Source organism: Anomaloglossus baeobatrachus, chromosome 5, assembly GCF_048569485.1.
Source record: "Anomaloglossus baeobatrachus isolate aAnoBae1 chromosome 5, aAnoBae1.hap1, whole genome shotgun sequence".
NCBI classification, from domain to species: Eukaryota; Metazoa; Chordata; class Amphibia; order Anura; family Aromobatidae; genus Anomaloglossus; species Anomaloglossus baeobatrachus.
In genome coordinates, this window is record NC_134357.1 from 188,651,639 (window position 1) to 188,679,278 (window position 27,640).

The 27,640-nt window shown below is 46.1% G+C and overlaps 1 protein-coding gene across 1 annotated transcript; it reads left to right on the forward strand.

Annotated features, from left to right (window-relative positions):
• On the forward strand, positions 1-27,522 carry TMEM254 (transmembrane protein 254). The gene is made up of 4 exons (XM_075349044.1): positions 1-169; positions 2,470-2,573; positions 10,469-10,528; positions 27,064-27,522. Exons 1-4 carry the CDS (start codon positions 83-85, stop codon positions 27,179-27,181), a joined length of 369 nt encoding a protein of 122 aa, XP_075205159.1. The 5' UTR covers positions 1-82; the 3' UTR covers positions 27,182-27,522.
• The last annotated feature ends 118 nt before the right edge of the window (positions 27,523-27,640 follow it).

The following is a 27,640-nucleotide window of genomic DNA, read 5'->3' on the forward strand; positions in this document are numbered from 1 at the left end:
GCAAAAGGTGACAAGCGGGTCGTCCGCGTCACGTGACTACTACTTGCTGCTGTGCAGTGTGTGCCGGCTCGTCTGTGGCATCATGGCATCTCCTGGCAGCGCCTCGTACTTCCAGAGAGTCGGCGTCCTGTGGATGGCCGCCATCACCCTGTCCATGGGCTTCTTCACAGTAAGCGGCCGGTCCCTCAGCGCTCATACATTATGTGTCAGCAGGCTGCGCTCCTCCAGAGAGCTGCTCTTATCGAGGGGGGCTGCGCTTCTCCAGAGAGCTGCTCTTATATAATAGCGCTATATAAATGAATAAAATTATTATTATTATTATTATTATCGAGGGGGGGCTGCGCTCCTCCAGAGAGCTGCTCTTATCGAGGGGGGGGCTGCGCTTCTCCAGAGAGCTGCTTTTATCGAGGGGGGGCTGCGCTCCTCCAGAGAGCTGCTCTTATCGAGGGGGGGCTGCGCTTCTCCAGAGAGCTGCTCTTATCGAGGGGGGGCTGCGCTTCTCCAGAGAGCTGCTCTTATTGAGGGGGGGGCTGCGCTTCTCCAGAGAGCTGCTCTTATTGAGGGGGGGGGCTGCGCTTCTCCAGAGAGCTGCTCTTATTGAGGGGGGGCTGCGCTCCTCCAGAGAGCTGCTCTTATTGAGGGGGGCTGCGCTTCTCCAGAGAGCTGCTTTTATTGAGGGGGGATGCGCTTCTCCAGAGAGCTGCTCTTATTGAGGGGGGCTGAGCTTATCATAGGGGGACTGCTCTTCTCGGGGAGGCTACGCTATTTGTGGGGGGCTGCTCTTCTCGCATGGGGCTTTGCTTGTGGGGAGCCTGTGGTTTTTGTGAGGGGGGCTGTGCTTCTTGTGAGGGGGGCTGTGCTTCTCAGGGGGCTGCGCTTCTTGTGGCGATTCTGCACCTGTTATGTGGGCTTTGCTTCTTGTGAGGGGGTGCACGTTTTGTGGGGAGGCTGCACTTCTCGTGGGGTGCTGCATTTTTTGTGGGGGTTGCACTTGTGGTGGGGCTGCACATTATCTGCTTCTGTTAGGGTACTTTCACACTTGCGTTAGTTACCTTCAGTCGCAATCCGCCCTTTTGGAAAATAGCGGAATCCTTTAGCTGATTCCGCTGTTTCCCATAGACTTGTATGGATGATGGATTGTGACAGAAGTACCTGTGTTGCTTCCGTTGAGCGACGCTGCTCATGCTCATTTTTTTTTTTTTTTTTTAAATTACAGAAGCCGGCTTTTGAGAGCGATCAGCTTAGCGCCCGGCCGCCGGGTGATCAGCTGATAAACAATAGTCTGCCGCTGGTAAAACTGTTAAAAAGAGGGGGGGGGGAAAGCAGATTCCGTTGTTTTGTATGATCCGTTGCATCCGTCACACAACTCAATGCAATGGATGCCGTTCAATGCAAGTGTGAAACTAGCAGCTGAGTGAGGTGGGGTGCACAGTGCATGCACAGTCTCCACATTCTTTATTCTTTTATCACTGACACTTGGCCATACATACGACTTATGGCTTTTTTTTTCTATTTGGGAGATGAGACCAAAAAACAGCAAATCTGGATTTTTTTTCTTTTTTTTTTTTTACAAACTTATTGATAAATAAAAATATTGTAATAGTTCTGTCATTTAACCCCTTAAGGACGCAGCCAATTTTCACTTTTTTTTATTTTTACACTGATATGCCGTATGAGCCGTATGCGCTCTGGTGACTGTGATTTTTGCAGGACTTCTTGTAGTTTTTTATTTACACCATTCCGGGGTGGATATAAAGTTTTGATCGCTTATTTCCATGGCGACCCAGAAAAAAAACAATTCTGGCAATTTGATGAGTTTTGTTCTTTACGGTGTTTATTACTTAATTTTATATTTTGGTAGATCTGGCTTCTATGGGCTGCTGTGGTACCAAAAATGTATTTTGTTCCTTTATTAACTAATTGCAAGGGTTGTTTTTATTTAATTATTTTACTTCTTATTTTTCCTTAGTGCAAGAAATGCACCAAAAACGCACCAAGTCGTTAACTTGCATTTTTGATCAGTCATTGATTTCAATGGCTGACAAAAGTGCCAAAAACACAAGAATGAATGAACATGCTGCAATTTATGTGTTAGAATTGTGACAAAATACAGACAAAAAAAACTGCAACATGAGCACAGCAAATCTGAAGTCTCATAGACTTTGCTGGAAAGCCAAAAGTGAGAACTTTCTGACAACAAAACTGCACCAAAAAATGTATAAATAAACTGCAGCATGAACATGTAGCCTAAAGACAGCCCCAGCTACTAGGACAACCCACCTATCCCACATTTTCCCTAGAGGAGAGGGAGGTGGGGGGGAGCGACAGTGGAGGACTGGGCCATGCATGGGGATGAACCTCCACAATTGGAGCTTGTGCAGACTATGACATGCCGTGAAGGGGTAGAACACGCACCTTATTTACCACAGTGGTGACATTTGTGATTCTCATATGCTTTTCCATTTACAGTGGACAGTTTTTTGGCCTGCACAAGTCCCTTATGAGCAGCTGGGGCCTCTAGGATCAGTCGCACAGTACATGGTGAAGAATTACTACATTGTCTTGTATTACGGGTATGTATTCTTGTAATTCATGGCTCTCCAGTTGGGAGAACTCCCATACACAACATTCATTCATCAACCAAGGAGCCCAATTCCAGTTAGCGACCCGGCCTAAGAATCTCAGTCTCAGCCACTACCTTATGATGCTCTAAGATGGGGCAGTGTTAATCTGGTGACAGGTTCTGTAGAGGATGGTCTCATCTTACAAAGTTTTCATCTCTCCACAAAGAACGGGGCTCTGAAATGTCCTCTTAGAATGGAGGTGTTGGTGCTTGTGCGCCTCTCCCCATTGGCCATGGCACTGCCAGAGCAATCACCCAATTGACCGTGAATAAATCAGTTTTGCACTTCTGATGTACGAAAAGCCAGGACAGCCGAACAGTGTTTTTATTTAAGGTAGATGTCATAGGGCACTCGGGCAGTTCCTCAATGCTATGTCAACTGGAGGCCTAACAATGGTCTCCATGTCTGTCAAGTCCTCAGCCTAGCAAACCGTCTGGAGGTGAAGCCCAATAAGCTACCGTTCAATCAAGCACTGACGGGATGGTAATGCACAGCACTACATAAGTAGTACAATGTATTTATAATCAATGCGATCATAAGATCACATTTAAAGGGAACCTGTCACCAGGTTTTTCTCATATAAAGCACGGCCACCACCAGTGAGCCTCTATATACAGAATTCTAGAATATTGTAAATATGTTCCCAAGCCAATCTGTATAACATTAAAAAAAACCTTTTATTATATTCACCTAGATGCGGTCCGGTCTGATGGGTGTCACTGGTCTTGATCCATCACTTCCTTTCTTCTTTCTTTTGTGTGGAGGATAAATCCTATGTCATCCACACAGTGTCCTGTGCTGCGCTCCTGTGCGGGTGCATTCCTATCTGCCTTGCCAAGGGCACAGCAAAGTACTGTAATGTGCAGGTGCGAGTAAAGGTCAAAGAATGGCCACGCATGCTCTGCCATTAGTGGGCCACATAAAAGTGCGCAGGAGAGGAGAGCAACGGACGACACTTTGAATGACACAGGATGCATCATCCGTACGAAATAGTCAAACAGGACGGCGATCGCAAGCAGAGAGGAGGTGCCAGATCAAAATCAGAGACACCCCCCCCCCCCCCCATCGGACCTGACCGCCCTGCAGGTGAGTATAATAAGAGGCCTTTTTTATGTTCTACAGATCGATTTGGGCACTTCTATACAGTATTCTATATAAGGGCTGACTGGCAGATTATAAGGGCTAGCAGTTTATATGGGAAAGTCCTGGTGACAAGTTCCTTTACACCACAAAAAAGTGGCAGAATTTCTGTTGGGTTTTTTTGGGTTTTTTTGTATGTTCCTTCCCATAAGGAATTAATAAACGTTTGTTGTTATATGCACTTTAAAGTGATGTCATTGACAAACACAACTCATCCCAAAAAAACACGCCATCATATGACGATTGCCAAACAATAAGGGTTTCTAATTCACGGATCATATGAGTAAAAAAGTGGGGAAAACAAGGTTTCTCATAAAGACTATAAGGGGTTAATAGGTTGTATATGATTGGAAAATAGGCGTGCAATGGAGCTGACCTGCAGGACCAGACGCAATCTTTGTAAGGTCACATGAGCGTATAAAACATAGTCCGACTTTCATCCAGAAAACTGGGATAAGTTACCTCCATGTTGCCCTCCGTGGGTCAAGTTTATTAACTCTGTGTGACATCCATATGGCTTCTTTACATCAACCTTTTAAAATGTATAAGATGAAATACATTTTCCCATGTTACTAATGGCAACGTATCCGGAAAAATCGGATGCTACACAGATGTTCTTTATTGGATCCAAATCTTTTTGTGCACGCATAGACTTGAATAGGCTAATCTCATCTGACATATGGAGGAAACTAGTGCCGTCTGTGATTTATTTCTTTTATGCGCAGATTTGGTCTGTGAAAATAAGAAGGTGCTTATCTCACCCACCCAATTGAATAACATTGCTCCTTGTGATGTCATTATTTTTCCAACACTTTGACCAGTAATGCATGCGGTGGTGTGAATTTAGCGTTAAGTTGTATCACTTTTTCTGGAAGAAAGAAGTTATGTCTTTCTAAAGGCCCGTCACACACAACGAGATCACTAACGAGATCGCTGATGAGTCACGGTTTCTGTGACGCAGTAGCGATCTCTCCAGCGATCTCGCTATGTGTGACACCTACCAGCGATCAGGCCCCTGCTGTGAGGTCGCCAGTCATTGCAGAGTGGTCTGGACCATTTTCTTCAAAGGCGATGTCCTGCTGGGCAGGACACATCGCTGTGTTTCCTCAATAGAAATAGCTCTGGCACACTAGAGTGATTGATAACATGAGAAAAAAATTCTTTGAATGTTGAATATTCTTTATTTGTGCAAAAGGATAAGTGATAATAAGTGATGAATTATCACTTATCCTTTTGCACAAATAAAGAATATTCAACATTCAAAGAATTTTTTCTCATGTTATCAATCACTCTAGTGTGCCAGAGCTATTTCTATTGAATTGACTCTTATTTTTCTGAGCACCTACGATACACACAGTGAGCCAGACATATTCATTTTCTACATCGCTGTGTTTGACACTGTGTGACAGGGTCACAGTGACTGCTGAGATCGTTATACAGGTCGCTACTGCGACCTGTATCGTTCCTGCATCGTTGGTAAGGCCTGACTGTGTGACATCTCACCTGCGACCTCCCAGCGATCCCTATCAGGACACATCGTTGTCGGGATCGCTGGTAAGTCATCGTGTGTGACTGGGCCTTAACTGTGTACTACCCCTTCAAGTAAGGGAACACAAATCCTTTTTTCTCATTGTTTTTTTGAGCAATCCGCCCTCCAGCCTTCTGGCTACTTGCTTACTAGAGGTTCAGTTCACTCCTCCTTGATTGACAGTTTAGATCAGTGGCATTATTGCACCGCCGGCCCTAACTTTGTATTCTCCGATGCTTTTTTTTATGAGGCTGGGTTTTTTTCTGCAGCATCAGAGGAGTGCAATGGCCCTGAACTTTGCTGGAATCAGAAGCTAAGAGTGCGCTCGAGCAGTTCCCGCAGGCTTCAGTGCAGTGCTTACAAGCTGTATTGAAAGTGCTTGTAAGAACTATGTGCCGGAATCATCCAGACTGGCGTTACTCACGCTGTTATTGGTGGAGATATGCTGGAGTCCACTCCCGATGCATGAATAGGTCCATGTCTCTTCATGATTCTGGAGTGTCTGATGAGTGCACCTCAGGTATGGGAATGAGATTTCTGTTGTAGGGAACAACACAACTGTGCCCGGTGCTGTCATCGCGATGCTCCGGCTTCCAGGTCCTGAGTGCGGTGAATAATCAATGAATGAGCAGTGGTCAGGAGCGGGAGGCAGCAGAGCTGAAGAAAGCAGGTAAATATGGAAAATCTTTTTATTTCACAGACTCGTGTTTTCTCCGGTACCTGTCACATGTATGCAAACAGGTACCGGAGAAACGCAATCAGGCCCTGTAATGGCGGTATGGCGCTGCAGGGGGCGGGGAGAGAGCACAAGGTACCCGATGTAACTCCAGTACCACTCGCAGTTACGGGCTTTTCTCTCTGCACGCACGCACACATACATACACACACGCACACGCTATATACATATATACACAAACAATCCCCATATACTACATCACTACACCCCCATATACACCTGTAATATACATCACTGCACCCCCATATACACCTGTAATATACATCACTTCACCCCCATATATACCTGTAATATACATCACTACACCCCTATAGACACCTGTAATATACATCACTACACCCCTATATACACTTGTAATATACATCACTACACCCCTATATACACTTGTAATATACATCACTACATCCACATATACATCACTAGACCCCTATATACTACACCTGTAAAACTACATTGCCATATACTACATCACTACACTCAAATATTACTCACCAGTTACCCCCCCCCCCCCTCCACTCCACTCCCCCCATTGTCCCCTCTGGTTACTTAGTCACCACTCACCTTTCCCTCCTCAGGCACCTCCGTACGGGCTCCCGCTGACATCCTTCTTCTCTTGTACGGCTCCTCGCTGAGCTGCTTCCTCTCTCCGTACGGGCTCCGGCTGCTGCATCTTCTTCTCCTGCCGGGGCGGGAACTTTTCAAATGACACACACGCGCGCCGTACTGACGACATCAGGGCGCGCGCGTGTGTGTCACAGAGAATGTGCCGGCAGGAAACAGAGGACAGATTCCTGCATTCCGCTGCTGCACTGTGCGGTGCTGCAGTATCTGTCCTCTGTTCCCTGCCGGCACGCAGCGTGTGATAAGGGCAATCTGACCACGGGCCGCCCGGAGCCTGGAGCTCCGGACAACAGGTCAGATTGCCCTCATCAGTGACCGGCCAGCAAGGACGCCCGGAGCCAGGCGGGCCGGTCACAGAGAGTAGGCGGGCCGGATGTGGCCCGCGGGCCGCCCCTTGCCCAGGTCTGGTATAGAGGATGGACGGGAGACATCTTGTATGTGATTGTGGGAAGGGGAGATGAGAGGGGAGTAGAGCAGGATATCTTGTGAGGATCGGAGGTTACATACAGGTAAATACCAGGAGACTAGGTCACAGATGTAGGGAGGAGACAGGTTGTGGATGGCTTTGTAGGTCATGGTTAGGATTTTGAACTGTAGTCGTTGGGCAGTGGTGAGCCAGTGAAGGGATTGGCAGAGAGGAGAGGTCGGGGAGTAGCGGGGGGACAGGTGGATTAGTTGGGCAGCATAGTTTAGAATAGATTGTAGGGGTGCAAGACTGTGAAGGGAGGCCACAGAGCAGGAGGTTGCAATAATCCAGACGGGAGATAATGAGGTCACGCACTAGGGTTTTCGCATACACAGTGCGTCAGCACACTGTGATTAATGAGTACATAAGCTCCAATATTGCTGTAAACATTAAAAACATAAGGTACTTATTGTTTTTTGATCAATACGTTTTGATTAAAGTAATTACTATAAATCTGCAATAACAAATAAGAGGCAAATTTGTAATTATAACCATTATAAAAATAAACTGTAAGGCGAATTCTTGATGGAGTATTTTGAGACCAGAACAGAAGTACTTAGTAAAGGAACAGAACATATTGTATAATGGAAGGGCTTTTAACTTCTTTCATCTAAATTTTCTTTTGCTTTGTGTAAAATAAAACTTCTTCTTGTTCTTTGGTTCCCACCATCGTTCTGTATGGCCACAGGGATGGTACCCCCCATGGATGGTGCTTACAGGGATGGTGCTCAGAGGGATGGTGCCCCCAGAGATAGGCCCCACACAGACCGAACACCGTCCTAGTGACGTGTGATTCACATCCTCACATCTGATGCTTCTGTTGGCACTAACTATTCTGTTCCTGCCATGGGTTACCTAACACCTTAAAGCAGCCTTTGTCCTGAAGCCCCCAGTAATGCAGGTTTCACAGCGGGTGGTGGGTCTATTCTTGTTTTACGAAGTCGGCAGGTTAATATTAAACCTAGAATTCTAAAATTAGCTGCCAACATCATGGACCTCAATATCTGCACAACGTAAAGGAAAAGGCACACAATTTGTGTATACAGATTCATACTATAAATTAAAAAAATGTTTGTGGTTTATTTACTATTTATTGCACTCCCTTGTATAGCTCCATCATATTCCACAGCTCTTTTCAGACATTTTCATCCCTGTCCCCATTGGGGCTCACAATCTAAATTCCCTATCAGAATGTCTTTGGAGTGTGGCAGGTATCCAGAGAACCTGGAGAAAACCCAGAGGCACAGGAAAACATAAACTACTTATAGATGTTTCCCTTGATGGTCCTGCATGTTGATAGTGTAGTTCACCCTTAAGTGGCTCCAAACAGAAAAGGAATAAGAGAAGAAAAAGGATAAAGTTCTAGGGAGACAAGGCATTTTCTGCGCCATAAGGCCCCATTGACATGTTTTTCACAGTCCGTGTTGAACGTGTGTTTGGCCATCTGTATGCTGTGATAGCACATGGAGATCATAAACTTTTTACTCCCCTGGCCCCGGCACTGCTGTCTCTGGCGCTGCTGCATCCGGGTCAGCGGTACAGTGAATATTCATGAGCATAATGAGCGGGCCTGGGAGAGAAGTGACAGTAGCACCGAAGACAGGGGAGTATAGAAAATAATTTTTTCAAAGACACATGTTTTCTCCGGTACATGTCACACAGATCACATCAGTGTGTGATCCGTGTGACATCAGTGCTCCCGGAGAAAAACGGACTTGTCTCCATGCGGAACAGACACGCGTGTGCTCCATACGGACACACGTCCATGAAAACCACGGACGTGTGTGCAGACCCATTGAGGTTAATAGATCTGCATAGGTCCGTGTTTCCGGTACGTGCGAAAACTGATATCATATGTACCAGAATCACAGACGTGTGACTGGGGCCTAAGGCACAGGACAGTTTAGCAGACTCCTTCATTGTCATTTCCAGTGTTGATTGGTTGCTAATTTGCAGCCAGTTTTTCTGTTGGATGGGTTTGATAAGTTAACCCTCTGCTGCCCATGGGGCCATTTCAGGTTCTATCATCATTACAGTAGGGCAGATTGTAATGACTTACAAATTAGTCAGCTAAAGTGTTCAGGACTTGTGAGGCTCATTATGTCCTTTCCTCTGCAGGACTGACCTGCCATGCTTTGTGTGCCGGATTCAGTCCTGAAGAGTGTGTGCAGGAATATGTACAGGGCTCTGCTGACATCAGGGTCATGTCCTACTTGGAATCCTGTGCTGCAGATAATGGCACTCTTTCATAGGAAAAGAATTGTGGTTTATACATAGTTTTTTGTTTTTTTTTCCTTTTTAAAATGACAGCTAGTAGAGCGGAGCCTGAATAACCCCATAATAAGTGAGGGGTGTCCATGAGAGGACCGCACAAGACTGAAGGATCATATATATATATATATATATATATATATATATATATATATATATATATATATATATATATATATATATATATATATATATATATATATATATATATATATATATATATATATACAAAACCGCATCCTTTGCCTAAGTTTTTGACATGCGGCCCGTCCGTTTTTTTGCCGCTTGCGGCAGGCTACTGAGCATGCGGTGGAAAAAACCACATGCGGCAGCCGGATGTGGTTTTTGCCGCAGGTCGCCGCATGCGGCGTCCATAAGCATGCATTGCAAATCGCGCCGCATCGGACGGATACGGCGCGATGCGGTTTTTTTTGCCGGCCAAAAAAACGTGACAGACAACGTTCCATCCGGCCGCCGCATCGGCTAAATCTGCCGCATGCCGCAAAAACCGGACGGAACGCAAGCCCATGCGGCACAATACTGCACTAATGTAAGTCTATGCAAAAAAAAACGCAACCGGCGGCAAAAAAAAACGGTTGCAGTTTTTCTGCAAAGTGCCGGATTGTGCCACACAGGAAAAAACGGATGTGTGAAAGCAGCCTTAGCTGTGGGCTCTGGAGCAATGGAAGTAGATTTGCTCTTTGGCCGTATGTAACAAACTGCGATATGGACACAAATCAAAGATCGCTGAGTGATAAACGCTCAGTGCACAGTACACATTCCTGGAGGGCTGATACTCCAGCACATTATTAGATAGACGGATTCATGGTGGTTAACCCTTTCCTTCATCAGGATAAACTAGTAGGTCCCCATTACGGTCATTAACCACAGTAGGATATAATTACATCCTGATGATTTTACAGAACGGTGGAGGGGTTGAGCAGTTGTTGGAGGTCTCAGAACCTGGACATCACTGCTATGATAACGGGGGCAATTAGCACCTTGCATAGTAGTACCTGTATTTGTTTGCTGTTAGAATTAATATTATTCTGCCATACTTACAATTTTCTGTCTTGTTTCAGATACTGGGTATCGTGGGGTATTCACATTGCTGAGGCTCTATATAGTTTACGACTCTGCAGGTCAGTATAGAACTGTAAAAATGTATGTATGGTCACTAGTAATTGTCAGTTATGCTTCAGAGCTTTACAGTATATCTTAAAGTGTTAAAGTGAATCTGTCACCCGGTTTTTGTTCCCCCATCTGAGAGCAGCATAATGTAGAGACAGAGACCCTGATTCCAGTGATGTGTCTTTTACTGGGCTCTTTCTCTGCTGCAGATCTAACAGTTATACAGAGCTCATGAATATGCTGGACTACCTGTCAGCAGGCCAAGTAGTCCTCTAATGATAATCTAGGGTATGTGCCCATGTAGCTGAATTGTGTGCAGAGTTTCTGCACACAACTGCATGTTTTGGCAGGGAAAACAGCAGAAAAGCGTGTGTTCGCTTTTTTCTTTAGTTTTTTTTTTTCATGAGTTTTTACGCCATGGCGATCGTGGGGGTTCTTGCGCTGTACCCCTGTGATCACCACCGGGTCTTCAGCTGATGATACAGCCAAGACCCAGCTCTCACTGCCAGGAGCGGTACCCGCACCACTTACAGCAGTTTAACCCCCTAAATGCTACCATCAATTGTGATCGCAGCATTCAGGAGGGACGGACCGGAATCGCTTACCTTGACGACCCTGGGTTTACTGAGATATGAGTTCCCCACAGATCTTGCCGATACATGGTGTGTGAGACGAAGTGTCAGTGCTGCGAGTGCAGTGCTGACAGATTGTAGTGATTAAGCACTGCAGTGGATTCTATCAGATGCAGGAAAAAACGCAGAAAGAGTTGACATGCTGCTTCTTTTTTCTGCACCAAAATCTGCAAGGAAACTATATGTGCACAGCAATTCAGGATTCTCATAGACTTTGCTAGAATGCATTTTTCTTTGTAGTATTGATTAAAGTATGCAAGAAAAAACACAGCTTGAACAGTGATTTTATCAAGACTACATGAAGCAGCCCAGTAAGTGACACACTGCTGGAATCAGGATCTCTGCCCCTACGTTATTCTGCTCTCAATTAGGCTATGTGCGCACTAGGCGTTTTTGCCGCGTTTTTAGCGGCGTTTTTTACCGCGTTTTTGTGCTGAAAACGCAGTGACATTGCTTCCCCAGCAATGTCAATGGGTTTTCAGAAGTGCTGTCCTCACACAGCGTTTTTTTGTAGCTGCGTTTTTGTGGTGACCACAAAAACGCAGCATGTCAATTATTTCTGCGTTTTCCACTGCGTTTTTCACTCATTGAATTCAATGAGATGTTAAAAACGCAATGAATAACGCATATAGCCGCGTTTCTATGACTAAAAACGCAGCTATAAACGCAAGGGGTGGGTACTACAGTGACGTGTACAGGAAGAGGATTCCTTCTGTTGGTAAACACAGAAGCATGAATCCTCCCGGTACCGTCACCGCTGCCTCCACCTCCCGTCCTGTGCATGTCAGCTCCGTGCGGCGCCATGTCTGGGCGGGAGGTGGAGGCAGCGGCGAAAACCAAAGTGAACAGTAGAAAAAAAAAAAATGTCATATACTCACCTGTCCGCAGGGTCCCGGTGCCATGCCCGCTCCCATCTCCTCCCGGTCCCGCCGCTCTGGCTGTGTGCAGTCTCCCCGGGGCAGGACCTTGCTTGCAGGACCTGGCGCTGATCACCTGATGCAGTCACCTGACGCATCAGCTGATCGCGGTGACGCGGGCGCCCGGCCGGCTATCAGCTGATCCTGCCGTCAGGGGACTTCATCAGCTGATTACCGGCAGCTCCGGCAGCGATCGTATAGGATCAGACTCCTGTCCAATCGATCGCTCCAGGAGCTGCCGGTAATCACCACAGCACATAAGTGAGTATTATTTTTTTTTTTTTTTTCTACTGATGCATCAGCTGATTGTATAATCGGCTTTTATACAATCAGCTGATGTGTGATGGGATTCAGGCACTTGATCCTGACACATCATCTGATCGCTCTGCCTTCCAGCAAACCGATCAGATGATATTGGATCCGGATTGGACGGCGCGGGACCCTGACCCAGGATTACTGCGGAGGGGGGTTTATTTCAATAAAGATGGAGTCACTAATTGTGTTGTGTTTTATTTCTAATAAAAATATTTTTCTCTGTGTTGTGTTTTTTTTTTATCATTACTAGAAATTCATGGTGGCCATGTCTAATATTGGCGTGACACCATGAATTTCGGGCTTAGGGCCAGCTATACAGCTAGCCCTAACCCCATTATTACCTAGCTAGCCACCCGGCTTCAGGGCAGCTGGAAGAGTTGGATACAGCGCCAGAAGATGGCGCTTCTATGAAAGCGCCATTTTCTGGGGTGGCTGCGGGACTGCAATTCACAGTGGGGGTGCCCAGAAAGCATGGGTACCCTGCACTGTGGATTCCAATCCCCAGCTGCCTAGTTGTACCCGGCTGGACTCAAAAATTAGGCGAAGCCCACGTCATTTTTTTTTTTAATTATTTCATGAAATAATTAAAAAAAAGGGCTTCTCTATATTTTTGGTTCCCAGCCGGGTACAAATAGGCAGCTGGGGGTTGGGGGCAGCCCGTACCTGCCTGCTGTACCCGGCTAGCATACAAAAATATGGCGAAGCCCACGTCATTTTTTTTTTCTTTTTGGGCAAAAAACTGCATACAGTCCTGGATGGAGGATGCTGAGACTTGTAGTTCTGCAGCTGCTGTCTGCTCTCCTGCATACACTAGTGAATGGAGGATGCTGAGACTTGTAGTTCTGCAGCTGCTGTCTGCTCTCCTGCATACACTAGTGAATGGAGGATGCTGAGACTTGTAGTTCTGCAGCTGCTGTCTGCTCTCCTCCATACACTAGTGAATGGAGGATGCTGAGACTTGTAGTTCTGCAGCTGCTGTCTGCTCTCCTGCATACACTAGTGAATGGAGGATGCTGAGACTTGTAGTTCTGCAGCTGCTGTCTGCTCTCCTCCATACACTAGTGAATGGAGGATGCTGAGACTTGTAGTTCTGCAGCTGCTGTCTGCTCTCCTGCATACACTAGTTCTGCAGCTGTCTGCTCTCCTGCATACAATGAACATTTTGAAGAAGGAAATGACATCAGACCTTTTTTTTTTTTTTTTTTTCATCAACAATCTTTAATGGCATTGTGCACTGATTAAAAACGCAGTGAGCAAAAACGCAGCAAAAAACGCACCAAATCGTGGCAAAAACGCATGCGTTTTTGCCGCGTTTTTTTAGCCACGGGTGCGTTTTTTAGACAAAAACGCACATAAAAACGCAGCGTGAAAAAAACGCCTAGTGCGCACATAGCCTGTGGTGTCAAAAACCTGGTGACGTATTACCTGAAACGCATTCCTACAGTTGCTAACCTTGTTATTCACGGTTAACCCTCCTACCTAAAATACTGATGGGGCATTCATACAGGTGCATCTCAATAAATTAGAATATCATTAATTTTATTTCAGTAATTCAATACAAAAAGGGAAATGCACATATTATGTAGTGTCATTGCACACAGAGGGGTCTATTTCAAGTGTTTATTTCTGTTAATATTAACGATTATATGAAAAGCCAAAAGTCATAATCTCAGAAAATTAGAATATTATATAAGACCAACTGAAAAAATTAACCCCCTTCAACCCCGTGTGATTTTCTGTTTTTCCTTTTTGTTTTTTTTCTTTTGCTCCCTTTCTTCCGAGAGCCGTAACTTTTTAATTTTTCCGTCAATATTTCCATATTAGGGCTTATTTTTTGCGGGACAAGTTGTACTTTTAAATGAAACCATGCGTTTTACCATATGGTGCAAAACAAGTGCAATTGCACAATCACGATAGTTTTTGGGATATTTTATTCAGTGTTCACTATATTGTAAAACTGATGTGTCACTGTGATGCCGGAGGTCGGTGCGAGTTTGTAGACACCAAACATGTATAGGTTTACTTTTATCTAAGGGGTTAAAAAAAATTCACAAGCTTCTCCAAAAAAGCGGTGAAACCTGCAGCGTTCTCATTTTTCGGGATCTATAGCTTAGTGACGGCTTTTTTTTTTTGCATCTCGAGGTGACGTTTTTAACGGTACCATTTTTGCGTAGATATTACATCTTGATCGCCTGTTATTGCATTTTGCGCAAAATATGCAGCAACCAAAAAGCGTAATTTTGGCATTTGGAATTTTTTTGCCGCTACGCCGTTTACTGATCAGATTAAATGATTTTTATGTTTTGATAGATCTGGCGTTTCTGAAAGTGGCGATAACAAATGTGTATAGTTTTTATTTTTTGAACCCTTTAATTTTCAATGGGGCAAATGGGGAGTCATTTGAACTTTTAGGTTTTTTCTTTGTTTGTTTTTTTTTGTTTTTTTTTTTTTTTTTTTACTTTTACTAGTCCTCCTAGGGGGGCTATAAGGATCAGCAGTCTGATCGCTTCTGGATTTCTGTAGATCACAGCTGCAGAGCTCTGATCTGTTGAAATGCTCTCCTATTAGGTTGTGTGCGCACTTTGCATTTTTTCATGCGTTTTTTTCAGCGTTTTGAACTGCAGCGTTTTAATGCCAAAATGCATGTGTTTAGATTTTCAAGCAAAGTCTATTGGAATTGTGATTTCTTGTGCGCACAATGCTGTTAAAAACGCAGCGTTTTAGTTGCAGAAAATTTGGCAAAAACTCAGCGTTTAAAGAAGCAGCATGTCAATTGTTTTTGGCTTTTTGGCAGCGTTTTGCTAACATTAGAGTCAATGAGAAGTTGCAAAACTCATCCTAAATCAAAATCCCAGCGTTTTACCTGCTTTTTTGATGCAGAACACATGTTTTTTGGCAATATAAACGCATGCGTTTTTGGCTGTATAATAAGGGCATGATATGTCCCTTTATACACACACACACACACACACACACACACACACACACACACACATAATCCGACAATTAAATTAATGGAAATCCATAATTTAACGTTATTTTATACATAAATATTATGTTATCATTTTAATAAAATTAGCTATTTTGTGTATGATTTTAATCATGATATTTGTAATTTTTCCCATTTTTTTCATAGTGTTTGAATATTTAAACTTTATTTAGTGTATTTGTATTCAAAATGCATCTGCCTTTCAGCAATGAAAAAGCATGTAAATCGCGGTAAAAACGCGGTCAAAATTCATGCATATTTATAGCATTTTTGTGGTCAAAACCAAATTTGACAGACAATTTCTGCCAGAGGATGCATTTACAACTGCAACTAACTCAACGCTAAGTGCTCATAGCCTTACAGCCAGCTCTCTGCCAGCAGTATGAGGACGTGAGTCATGATAGCTGCAGGAGTCTTCACATGACCCTGTGCTCTATGGCAACCATCGGCTCCACATGGCACGATTTCTGCATCTCTTGGCAGGAAAGACACTGCGGCACAGCGTTTTTGATGCATTTTTCGCAGTGCATTTTTGATGCAGATTTTTCTCATTCATTAGAATGGGTGAAATCTGCAGCAAAAATGCTGAAAGAATTGACATGCTCTAGGTTTAATCTGCACCAAACCTGGAGAAGAAAATGCCCATCGTGTGCATGACATCTCAGGATCTTCATTCTTTTTTCTGGCATCGGGAAACCCTTTAGGTTTTGGGACAAATCCGCACTGAACAAATGCACCAAAAATCTGACAAATCTACAACATGGGACTTTTGTGCAGAATTTCCACTGGGAAAATACACTACAGTCTTACTTGTAGAAGTGCTGTGGAATTATTTTACATTGTACATGGTGAAATCGGCAGCATGTCGTTAAACAGTCGCTTTTTTACACTCTCAATTTATATTGCAGTGTGAAAGGCATTGTGAAATCTTATCACCAATGCTCGTACAGCAGTTTTTCGGCCCAGAACATCTGCTGTGTTTATGCCTGTGTGCACATATCTATAGGGGGATCTGCACTCAAAGCTGTGTATCAGTTTTGGAAAACCTCAAAGCTTTTTCCACAACTCTCAGAAAAGTTTGGCAATTTGTTGTTACAAACCCTTGTTTGCAGAACCTTGATAAATTGAGCTTGACATGAAGCACTGAGGAGGTTAATAGAATGCTTCATCAGAAATCCTTTCTTTCCTCCTAAAAAGAGGTTCTGCAGCAGCTAAGCAGTGTTATTATATTGATGAGAGCTGTTGTAAATGCTCTGAGAAACAAGGTTACAACATTATATATAATATACCTCTCCTTTTAGTTCTGGGACGTTGTTGGCTCCACTGTGCTTTGCATTTGCCCCTGGACTCCTCTGTGACTTCGGCTGCATTCACGCCTCTGTGTTTCAGTACCTCTGAAAGGGGCTGACTGCCAGGACTAACTGCAGCCTTGTGTATGCCTGTGCGACTGTTAGGTCAGGAGACCCTCTGTCAGTCTGGGCTTCATGAAGTACAGATATGTGAATGCAGCCTTAGGCCCCATTCACGCGTCAGTGAACCTGGTACATATGTTGCAGTGTTTATACATACCAGAATCACAAACATACGCAGACCCATTATAATCACACATCAGTGATTTCTCACTGATATGTTTCCATGCGGCGTACATGCGTGTCTGTGTGTTCCGCATGGAGACATGTCCATTTTTCTCCGGCATCACTGATGTCCCACGGACCACACAGTAGTGTGATCCGTGAAACACATAACAGAAAAAACACGTACCTTTTTAAAATAAAAAGCTTTTTAAACTCCCCCCATCTCCAGGTATGCTGTCGTCAGCCGCTGCTGTCTCCTGCTTCCAGGCCGGCTAATTATGCTCATACATATGCACTGCACAGCAAACTTGGAAGCAGCAGCAGTGAGACAGCGGCGGCCGGAGACAGCATCGCGGGAGATCAGCACCACAGACAGCAGGAGTATGGACAGGTGAGTATAAGTGCCGGTATTATCATGGAGATCACACGTGTGCTAAAATCACGGCACACAGAGGGACATGCGCACCTTTATCACGTCAGTGCAGAAGTGTGTGTTTTTCACTGACGTGTGAAGGGGGCCTTACCCTGATTTGTCCTTACAAATCCAACTAAAGTACTGAGTGGTGAGTACAATTCATTGATTACACTGCTCTACATCTATTTTGCTGACTACAAGATATTGTGATTTTCCTGAATTTTGGTGTACTAAGGAACGCTTAAGTAATATTGTAACGTTATAGAATTATAGTGATATTATTCAGATATTCTAAATATGCAATCAGTATAACTAATAGGAAGACTGCTTAATAAGCAGCTAAAAGCTACTAAATTCGGAATGTTATCGATGGCAGCATTCAATCATTCAACAGGCTTATAAGTCGCAGCAATTTAACTCTGTTAGGCCCTGTACGCACATTGCATTTTTTTCCGCGGTTTTTGCTGCAGAAAAGGTGTGGTTTTTGTTCATAACCTTTTTGCAGTTCTTCCCCAGCAAAATCTATGGGAAAACCAAAATGCTGTGCACACACTGTGGTTTTGTTTTTTTCCTTATAGGTTTTGCTGCAGAATTTCTGCAGTAAAAAAGAAGTAGCATGTCACTTCTTTTCCACAGGTACCTGCATTTTTGCCATAGATAATGGTAAAAAAAACGCAGGGACCAATGCGGATTCCGGGTGCGTTTTTTGCTGCGGGTGCGTTATTCTGCCAGAGGGTGCGGATTTTTCTTAAGAAAAGCAAATTTCCCAGTGCACACAGACCCCCAAGGCCCTGTACGCACTATAAAATGGACTTTTCTTAAGAAAAATCCTCACCCTCTGGGAGAATACCGCACCCGCGGCAAAAAAAACATGGTAAAACCGCACCCGCATTTTTGCCACGGGTTGGTCCCTGCGGTTTTTTACCATTATCTATGGCAAAAAACACAGGCACCTGCAGAAAAGAAGGGACATGCTACTTCTTTTTGCTGCAGTAATTCTGCAGCAAAATCTGTAGGGGAAAAAAGCGCAGTGTGTGCGCGCCCTTTTTTTTTTTTTTTTCTTTTTTTTTCTACCATAGGTTATGCTGGGGAAAGACTGCAGAAAGGTTATGAACACTTTCTACAGCAATTCATGCAGCAAATCTGCAAAAAAAAACGCAGCGTGCGCACAGGGCCTAAAAAAGGTGTTTTTCTTTGTCGCTCTATTGGGAGACCCAGACAATTGGGTGTATAGCTACTGCCTCCGGAGGCCACACAAAGTATTACACTTAAAAGTGTAAGGCCCCTCCCCTTCTGCCTATACACCCCCCGTGGGATCACGGGCTCCTCAGTTTTCATGCTTTGTGCGAAGGAGGCTGACATCCACGCATAGCTCCACTGTTTAGTCAGCAGCAGCTGCTGACTTTGTCGGATGGAAGAAAAGAGGGCCCATACTAGGGCCCCCAGCATGCTCCCTTCTCACCCCACTTTTGTCGGCGGTGTTTGTTAAGGTTGAGGTACCCATTGCGGGTACGGAGGCTGGAGCCCACATGCTGCTTTCCTTCCCCATCCCCTTAGGGCTCTGGGTGAAGTGGGATCCTATCGGTCTCCAGGCACAGAAGACCGTGCTCCGTCCACAGCCCCTGGGAATCTGCTGGACATGGAGCTGAGTATCGTCAGGGACAGGGCCCTGCTACATTAAGGTACTCTGTGTCCCCGTACAAATCGCGCACACACACACCAGCATTGCTGGGTGTGTTAGTGCGCCGGGGGCAGCAGCGCGGCGCGCTTGTGCTATTACTCACTGCAGCTTTGCTGAGTGAGTTTATGTATTAGGAACTGCCGCGCCGGCCGCTGCTGGCGGTTTTTACACTGCGGCGCGGCTGGGACTTGTTGTGCGCCGGGGACTTCCGCGCTGGCCGTGCTTATAGGACGGCCGCGCTTATAAATCGAGTCCCCGGCTTTTGCGGCCTAGTTCCGTTTCGTTCCCGCCCCCAGGCCTGCCAGTCAGGGGAAGGGCGGGACGCTGTTCAGAACGTCAGCGCCGAGGGCTGGAGTCTGCTTAGCATACTCCAACCCCCCTCACTGGGCACAGTGGGACGCCAGTTTCCCGCACTTTGTCTGGGGCACGCCCACGGCCCGCCCCTCTTCACAGGACGCCGGCAGCCATTCCTGTTTGCAGTCTGAGTGGAGAAGGGAGACAAGCTCTGGGAGACCCAGACACGGGATTCTGGCGACCACACACCCGCTTTTGAGCGGGCGGTAAGCGGCACCTCGGGTGCTGACCCCACTAGTGCCGAAGTGTTCATTTGTACTTTATGCTCGTATGCTATACATTGCACTGTACGGTCGCTATTCTTGGCTATATACCCTCCTAGATTGCTAGACAACAGCATGTCGTCCGCAAAAAGCAAGGGGGCCAAGGCACAGGCTTTCTATGCTACCTGTACCGCATGTAAGGCTGTTCTACCGGCAGGTGCCACTGACCCCCATTGTGTGCAATGTTCGGCCCCTGTAGCACTTGCTCAGCCGGGGCCTCTGCTAGAGGTGGCCCAAGGAGAACCACCTGTGAACACTGTCCAGGTGACAGGGACGGAGTTTGCAGTTTTTGCTGATAGATTGTCAGTGACTATGACTAAAATCCTTGAGACTTTGCAGTCCAGACCGGTAACTCAGACCATGGGCACTGTTGATTCAATGCTCCCTGGCCCCCCTCATTTGGAACAAATCCGTGCTCCGGGGGGGTCCCATGCATCCCGGGGTGAAGGCTCTGACACGGACGACAGTCCCAGACAGCCTAAGCGAGCTCGCTGGGAGCGACCCTCGACTTCATCACACTGGTCAGGGTCCCAGCAGGAGGACTCTCTGTATGATGAGGCAGAGGTAGCTGATCAGGATTCTGATCCTGAGACCGCTCTTAATCTGGATACACCTGATGGGGACGCAATAGTGAATGATCTCATAGCGTCCATCAATAAAATGTTGGATATTTCTCCCCCAGCTCCTCCAGTGGGGGAGTCAGCTTCACAGCAGGAGAAATTCCATTTCAGGTATCCCAAGCGTAAATTGAGTACTTTTCTGGACCACTCTGACTTTAGAGAGGCAGTCCAGAAACACCACGCTTATCCAGATAAGCGTTTCTCCAAACGCCTTAAGGATACACGTTATCCCCTTCCCCCTGACGTGGTCAAGAGCTGGACCCAGTGTCCAAAGGTGGATCCCCCAATCTCCAGGCTTGCGGCTAGATCCATAGTTGCAGTGGAAGATGGGGCTTCACTTAAAGATGCCACTGACAGACAGATGGAGCTCTGGTTGAAATCCATCTATGAAGCTATCGGCGCGTCGTTTGCTCCAGCATTCGCAGCCGTATGGGCACTCCAAGCTATTTCAGCTGGTCTTGCGCAGATTGACACTGTCACACGTACATCTGTTCCGCAAGTAGTGTCCTTAACCTCTCAAATGTCTGCATTTGCGTCTTACGCTATTAATGCTGTCCTCGACTCTACGAGCCGTACGGCAGTGGCGTCCGCCAACTCCGTGGTTTTACGCAGAGCCTTGTGGTTAAGGGAATGGAAGGCAGATTCTGCTTCCAAGAAGTGCTTAACCAGTTTGCCATTTTCTGGTGACAGACTGTTTGGTGAGAGATTGGATGAAATCATTAAACAGTCCAAGGGTAAGGATTCATCCTTACCTCAGCCCAGACCAAATAAACCCCAACAGAGGAGGGGACAGTCGAGGTTTCGGTCCTTTCGAGGCTCGGGCAGGTCCCAATTCTCCTCGTCCAAAAGGGCTCAAAAGGATCAGAGGAGCTCAGATTCTTGGCAGGCTCAGTCACGCCCAAAGAAAGCAACCGGAGGAACCGCTACCAAGGCGGCTTCCTCATGACTTTCGGCCTCCTCTCTCCGCATCCTCGGTCGGTGGCAGGCTCTCCCGCTTTGGCGACATTTGGCTGCCACAGGTCAAAGACCGTTGGGTGAGAGACATTCTGTCTCACGGGTACAGGATAGAGTTCAGTTCTCGTCCTCCAACTCGATTCTTCAGAACTTCTCCGCCTCCCGACCGAGCCGATGCTCTTCTGCAGGCGGTGTGCTCTTTAAAGGCAGAAGGAGTGGTGATCCCTGTTCCTCTTCAGGAGCAAGGTCACGGTTTTTACTCCAATTTGTTTGTGGTGCCAAAAAAGGACGGGTCTTTCCGTCCTGTTCTGGACCTAAAACTGCTCAACAAGCATGTGAAAACCAGGCGGTTCCGGATGGAATCCCTCCGTTCCGTCATCGCCTCAATGTCTCAAGGAGATTTCCTAGCATCAATAGACATCAAAGATGCTTATCTCCACGTGCCGATTGCTCCAGAGCACCAGCGTTTTCTACGCTTCGTTATAGGAGACGAACACCTTCAGTTCGTAGCCCTGCCTTTCGGTTTGGCGACAGCCCCAAGGGTCTTCACCAAGGTCATGGCAGCAGTAGTAGCAGTCCTGCACTCTCAGGGTCACTCTGTGATCCCTTACTTGGACGATCTACTTGTCAAGGCACCCTCTCAAGAGGCATGCCAACACAGCCTGAACGTTGCGCTGGAGACTCTCCAGAGTTTCGGGTGGATCATCAACTTTTCAAAGTCAAATCTGACCCCGACCCAATCGATAACATACCTTGGCATGGAGTTTCATACTCTCTCAGCGATAGTGATGCTTCCGCTGGACAAACAGCGTTCACTACAGACAGGGGTGCAATCTCTCCTTCAGGGCCAGTCGCACCCCTTGAGACGCCTCATGCACTTCTTGGGGAAGATGGTAGCAGCAATGGAGGCAGTCCCTTTCGCGCAGTTTCATCTGCGTCCACTACAATGGGACATTCTCCGCCAATGGGACGGGAAGTCGACGTCCCTAGACAGGAACGTCTCCCTTTCTCAGGCGGCCAAGGATTCTCTTCAGTGGTGGCTTCTTCCCACCTCATTGTCAATAGGAAAGTCTTTCCTACCCCCATCCTGGGCGGTGGTCACAACGGACGCGAGTCTATCAGGGTGGGGAGCAGTTTTTCTCCACCACAGGGCTCAAGGTACGTGGACTCGGCAAGAGTCCACCCTTCAGATCAATGTTCTGGAAATCAGAGCAGTGTATCTTGCCCTACAAGCCTTCCAGCAGTGGCTGGAAGGCAAGCAGATCCGAATTCAGTCGGACAACTCCACAGCGGTGGCATACATCAACCACCAAGGAGGGACACGCAGTCGGCAAGCCTTCCAGGAAGTCCGGCGGATTCTGACGTGGGTGGAAGACACGGCATCCACCATATCCGCAGTTCACATCCCGGGCGTAGAAAACTGGGAAGCAGACTTCCTCAGTCGCCAGGGTATGGACGCAGGGGAATGGTCTCTTCACCCGGACGTGTTTCAGGAAATTTGTCGCCGCTGGGGGATGCCGGACGTCGACCTAATGGCGTCCCGGCACAACAACAAGGTCCCGGCCTTCATGGCACGGTCTCGCGATCTCAGAGCTCTGGCGGCAGACGCCTTAGTTCAAGATTGGTCGCAGTTCCGGCTGCCTTATGTGTTCCCACCTCTGGCACTGTTGGCCCAGAGTGCTACGCAAGATCAGGTCCGACTGCCGCCGCGCCATCCTCGTCGCTCCAGACTGGCCAAGGAGGTCGTGGTACCCGGATCTGTGGCATCTCACGGTAGGACAACCGTGGGCACTACCAGACCGGCCAGACTTGCTGTCTCAAGGGCCGTTTTTCCATCAGAATTCTGCGGCCCTGAGCCTGACTGTGTGGCCATTGAGTCCTGGGTCCTAGCGTCTTCAGGATTATCTCAAGAGGTCATTGCCACCATGAGACAGGCTAGGAAACTAACCTCTGCCAAGATCTACCACAGGACGTGGAAGATATTCTTAGCTTGGTGCTCTGCTCAGGAAGTTTCTCCCTGGCCATTTGCATTGCCTACTTTTCTTTCCTTCCTGCAATCCGGGTTGGAAAAAGGTCTGTCGCTCGGCTCCCTTAAGGGACAAGTCTCTGCGCTATCTGTATTTTTTTCAGAAGCGCCTAGCACGACTTCCTCAGGTACGCACGTTCCTGCAAGGGGTTTGTCATATCGTCCCTCCTTACAAGCGGCCGTTAGAGCCCTGGGATCTGAACAGGGTTCTAATTGCTCTCCAGAAGCCGCCTTTCGAGCCTATGAGGGACGTTTCCCTGTCTCGCCTTTCTCTGAAAGTGGCCTTTCTAGTAGCGGTCACGTCTCTTCGGAGAGTGTCCGAGCTAGCAGCGCTGTCATGCAAATCTCCCTTCCTGGTGTTTCACCAGGACAAGGTGGTTCTGCGCCCGATTCCGGAGTTTCTCCCTAAGGTGGTATCCCCCTTTCATCTCAATCAGGATATCTCCTTACCTTCTTTGTGTCCTCATCCAGTTCATCAATGTGAAAAGGATTTGCATTTGTTGGATCTCGTGAGAGCACTCAGAATCTACATTTCCCGCACGGCACCTCTGCGCCGCTCGGATGCACTCTTTGTCCTTGTCGCTGGCCAGCGTAAAGGGTCGCAGGCTTCCAAGTCAACCTTGGCTCGGTGGATTAAGGAACCAATTCTTGAAGCCTACCGTTCTGCGGGGCTTCCGGTTCCCTCAGGGCTGAAGGCCCATTCTACCAGAGCCGTGGGTGCGTCCTGGGCATTACGGCACCAGGCTACGGCTCAGCAGGTGTGCCAGGCGGCTACCTGGTCGAGTCTGCACACTTTTACCAAGCATTATCAGGTGCATACCTATGCTTCGGCGGACGCCAGCCTAGGTAGACAAGTCCTTCAGGCGGCGATTGCCCACCTGTAGAAAAGGGCCGTTTTTACGGCCCTATCATGAGGTATTATTTTACCCACCCAGGGATTGCTTTTGGACATCCCAATTGTCTGGGTCTCCCAATAGAGCGACAAAGAAGAAGGGAATTTTGTTTACTTACCGTAAATTCCTTTTCTTCTAGCTCTAATTGGGAGACCCAGCACCCGCCCCTGTTTTTTTTTTGTATACACATGTTGTTCATGTTGAATGGTTTCAGTTCTCCGATATTCCTTCGGATTGAATTTGCTTAAACCAGTTTATTGGCTTTCCTCCTTCTTGCTTTTGCACTAAAACTGAGGAGCCCGTGATCCCACGGGGGGTGTATAGGCAGAAGGGGAGGGGCCTTACACTTTTAAGTGTAATACTTTGTGTGGCCTCCGGAGGCAGTAGCTATACACCCAATTGTCTGGGTCTCCCAATTAGAGCTAGAAGAAAAGGAATTTACGGTAAGTAAACAAAATTCCCTTCGTTTCACCAAAACATAAAGTACAGTGGAACCTTGCTTAACGAGAACAATCCGTTCTGGGACTGTGCTTGTTAATCAAGTTACTCGTTCAGCAAAGCAAGATTTCCCATAGGAAATCATTGCAATGCAGACGATTCGTTCCACAACTTGATAAATGTCCCATCCTGGTCCCCTATTCTATCATTCCACACATGCACAAACACACACAAACCCGCACAAACACACATGCATGCATGCATGCACGCACACGCACATATTATATTCTCACCTTACCTTCCGTTCCATCGCCGGTCTCCTGGGACTTGCTGTTCTCCGGTGCGGGCCGTGTATCGGGTTACCATAACGACGAGGGAGGAACTTCCTGCCAGAGCCCCGCCTTTGAGTAGCGGTGACAGGAACCAGGAAGTTCCTGCCTCGTCGCTATGGATGCCGATACACAGCCTGGAGTGGACAGAGCGGCGAACTACAGGACCCAGGAGGCCGGCGATGAAACGGAAGGTACACATATTATATGCTCACCTTACCTTCCGTTCCACCGCCGGCCTCATGGTACTTGAAGTTCGCCGCGAGCACGTCGCGATGTACCCGGGAACTACAAGAACCATGAGGCCGGCGGTGGAACGGAAGGTAACGTGAGCATAATACTGTAATACTGTATGTGTGCGTGCATGTGTGTTTGTGCGTACATGTGTGTGTTTGTGTGGACTGCAAGTGCGGGTCAGAGCGCGGTGGATGTATGGAACCGGAAGTGTGTGCGGTGAGGATTTCGCTCGTACAGCAAAGCTTTCTCGTAAAGCGGTTTACAAATTTACAGAAAGCTTTGCTTGTTAAGCAAAATTCTCGTTAAGTGGGTTACTCGTTAAGCGAGGTTCCACTGTACCATGAAACATAGATATCAAGGTTGACAGAATACATACTGTATATGATGGCAAACACTATTGCTGGGGTTTACAGCATGACACCCCAGATCATAACTGTTCCAGAGCATCCAAAAAGAGAAAGTTTCTCCCTAACGCAATTTACACAACTATTGCTCTTGATTAGACGATAGACTTGTTTTTTACATGAAAAAAAAAAATAATTGCTATCACTTCTTCAAAATTTCTCATTCCCCCTGATATTCGAATGGAAAACCGTTAATCAAACACTTTTCATTTTGTGAAATTTTTTTACTTGCTTCATATTTTTTGACTTCCTATCTAGAATCGGCATCTTTTATTTGGGTAAAATCAGGAAAAAAACTTGGGTCAGCAGAAATAGTTTTTTCAAATGTAGACTAGTGATATCTCTCACAATGGGGTGGAACGGATTAGGCATCAAGTTAGCAATCGGTTCTTGAAGTTGACTGGTTGGAGCCAAGAAAAACAATCAAGTGTTAGGATATGAGCAAGTATGCCAAGGGCAACATTGTGATGTCTTGATGACTGTGACATGTAGAAAGTGACAGGTCTTGTGATCTGTGTATGATGCTCATATAATACTATTCCGAAGGAGAACAAATAGACCCTCTTGGCATCTAAAATGTGAATTGGCCTTATGCATACATTTGATGAAAGAGCTTTGAGCATTGCTAGTACACACACAAAACAGGATATATTCACACTGTTTGCATAAGACATGTCTTCTCACCTTTCCTCTGTTTTCTTAGAAAACATAAGACGGTGGTGTGATACAATGTGATCTACTTGGAGTATACAGTGTGTTCACATAGGGATATTTAGTAACTGTACTTAACTACAAATGACACGCCTGCCACATGGACAATATATTTATTACCTTGCCTCATATCAGAACACTTTTATTGGAAGTCCATTTATATTTTTAGATTTCCTCTCCAATCACCACTCTTTTTACAAATGTAAAACCTCATTTGAGCCATAACACAAAATGTACACTAGATGGTAGCATGTTCCAGTAAAAGATCTCAAGCCAGCAAGAAAATCCTTAGCATTAGAGATGATCGAATCACAGTGACCAAGTCAGTATACAGAGGCCAGATGGAAGCCCTGGGATTCGCCTCCTACCTACCAGTATCCCCTATGCCTTATCTGATTAGTAGGCCTGGCACAACATCATGTGTGTGTCACACGACAATGATGACTTCTTATCAGAGGAGACGCCCAAGATTCTAGCAGGTAGAAGATGATTTGCAGGGGTCCAATCTGGAGGTCATGGACTACTGATGAGGCCAATGGTGCAGGACTCTGGGAATCATTTGTTTCATGTCCACATAGTATGCCTCTAATTTCATATAGTGGGGACCGTACACTATGGGTGTGTATGGTGGTGCTCCAAATGTCTATCAGTTTGCAAAAAAGCACAGTAAAAGCAATATATCCACTTACATTAACCTCATAGAGGATTTTACGTGCACATTTTATTTTCCATTTATTTACTGTTATCAGTGTTATTTATAGATGGAACTTCACTTTAAATCTTCTTTTTTTCAGCTCTAAAGGGATCACCGATTCTGGAGCCAGGGTTCTGTGGTTTATACAAACCTTCCTTTTCGGAATAGCTTCTCTCTCTCTCCTCCTTACATACAAGCCAGGAAAGAAAAGGAGGTAGACTGGAAGGAAATTCTGAGCTGGGAACCAACACCATTGTGCTTTCTGGGTTAATGCAGAGTTAACTCTTTATTGATTTCAGGGACCAATCGTAAAATTCTACTTAAATCCTTTAATTCCAAGTCATTCAGCAGAATAACCCCATAGTGGTCCAATGTCAACCCAGAAAAGTTACAAAAGTTCTATGACAATTGTATCAATGCGTTTTTACTATAAAAAGTTAGCAGTGTAACTTTGTGGGATAATTGGTGGTGGTTATCTACATTAATAGCATCTCATGTGTATGAGCTGATTCTGGAATCTAAACAATAAACTATGATTCTCTGGTTTGATAAATGTAAATTTTTTTGTCAATTTTTATGTTTAATCAGTGTACTTGTTTTTGTGCATCGAAAACTCCAGAAAAGATTGAGCACATTGTCATATGATAACCCATTTCTAGAATAAAGCTGGGGACTCT

What these genes read in the sequence shown, in the direction of transcription:
- TMEM254 (XM_075349044.1), top strand. Translation starts at nt 83, where the DNA reads ATGGCATCTCCTGGCAGCGCCTCGTACTTCCAGAGAGTCGGCGTCCTG. An exon ending in TGTCCATGGGCTTCTTCACA is followed by an intron (nt 170 to 2,469) that starts GTAAGCGGCCGG and finishes TTCCATTTACAG; the next exon opens with TGGACAGTTTTTTGGCCTGC. An exon ending in TACATTGTCTTGTATTACGG is followed by an intron (nt 2,574 to 10,468) that starts GTATGTATTCTT and finishes GTCTTGTTTCAG; the next exon opens with ATACTGGGTATCGTGGGGTA.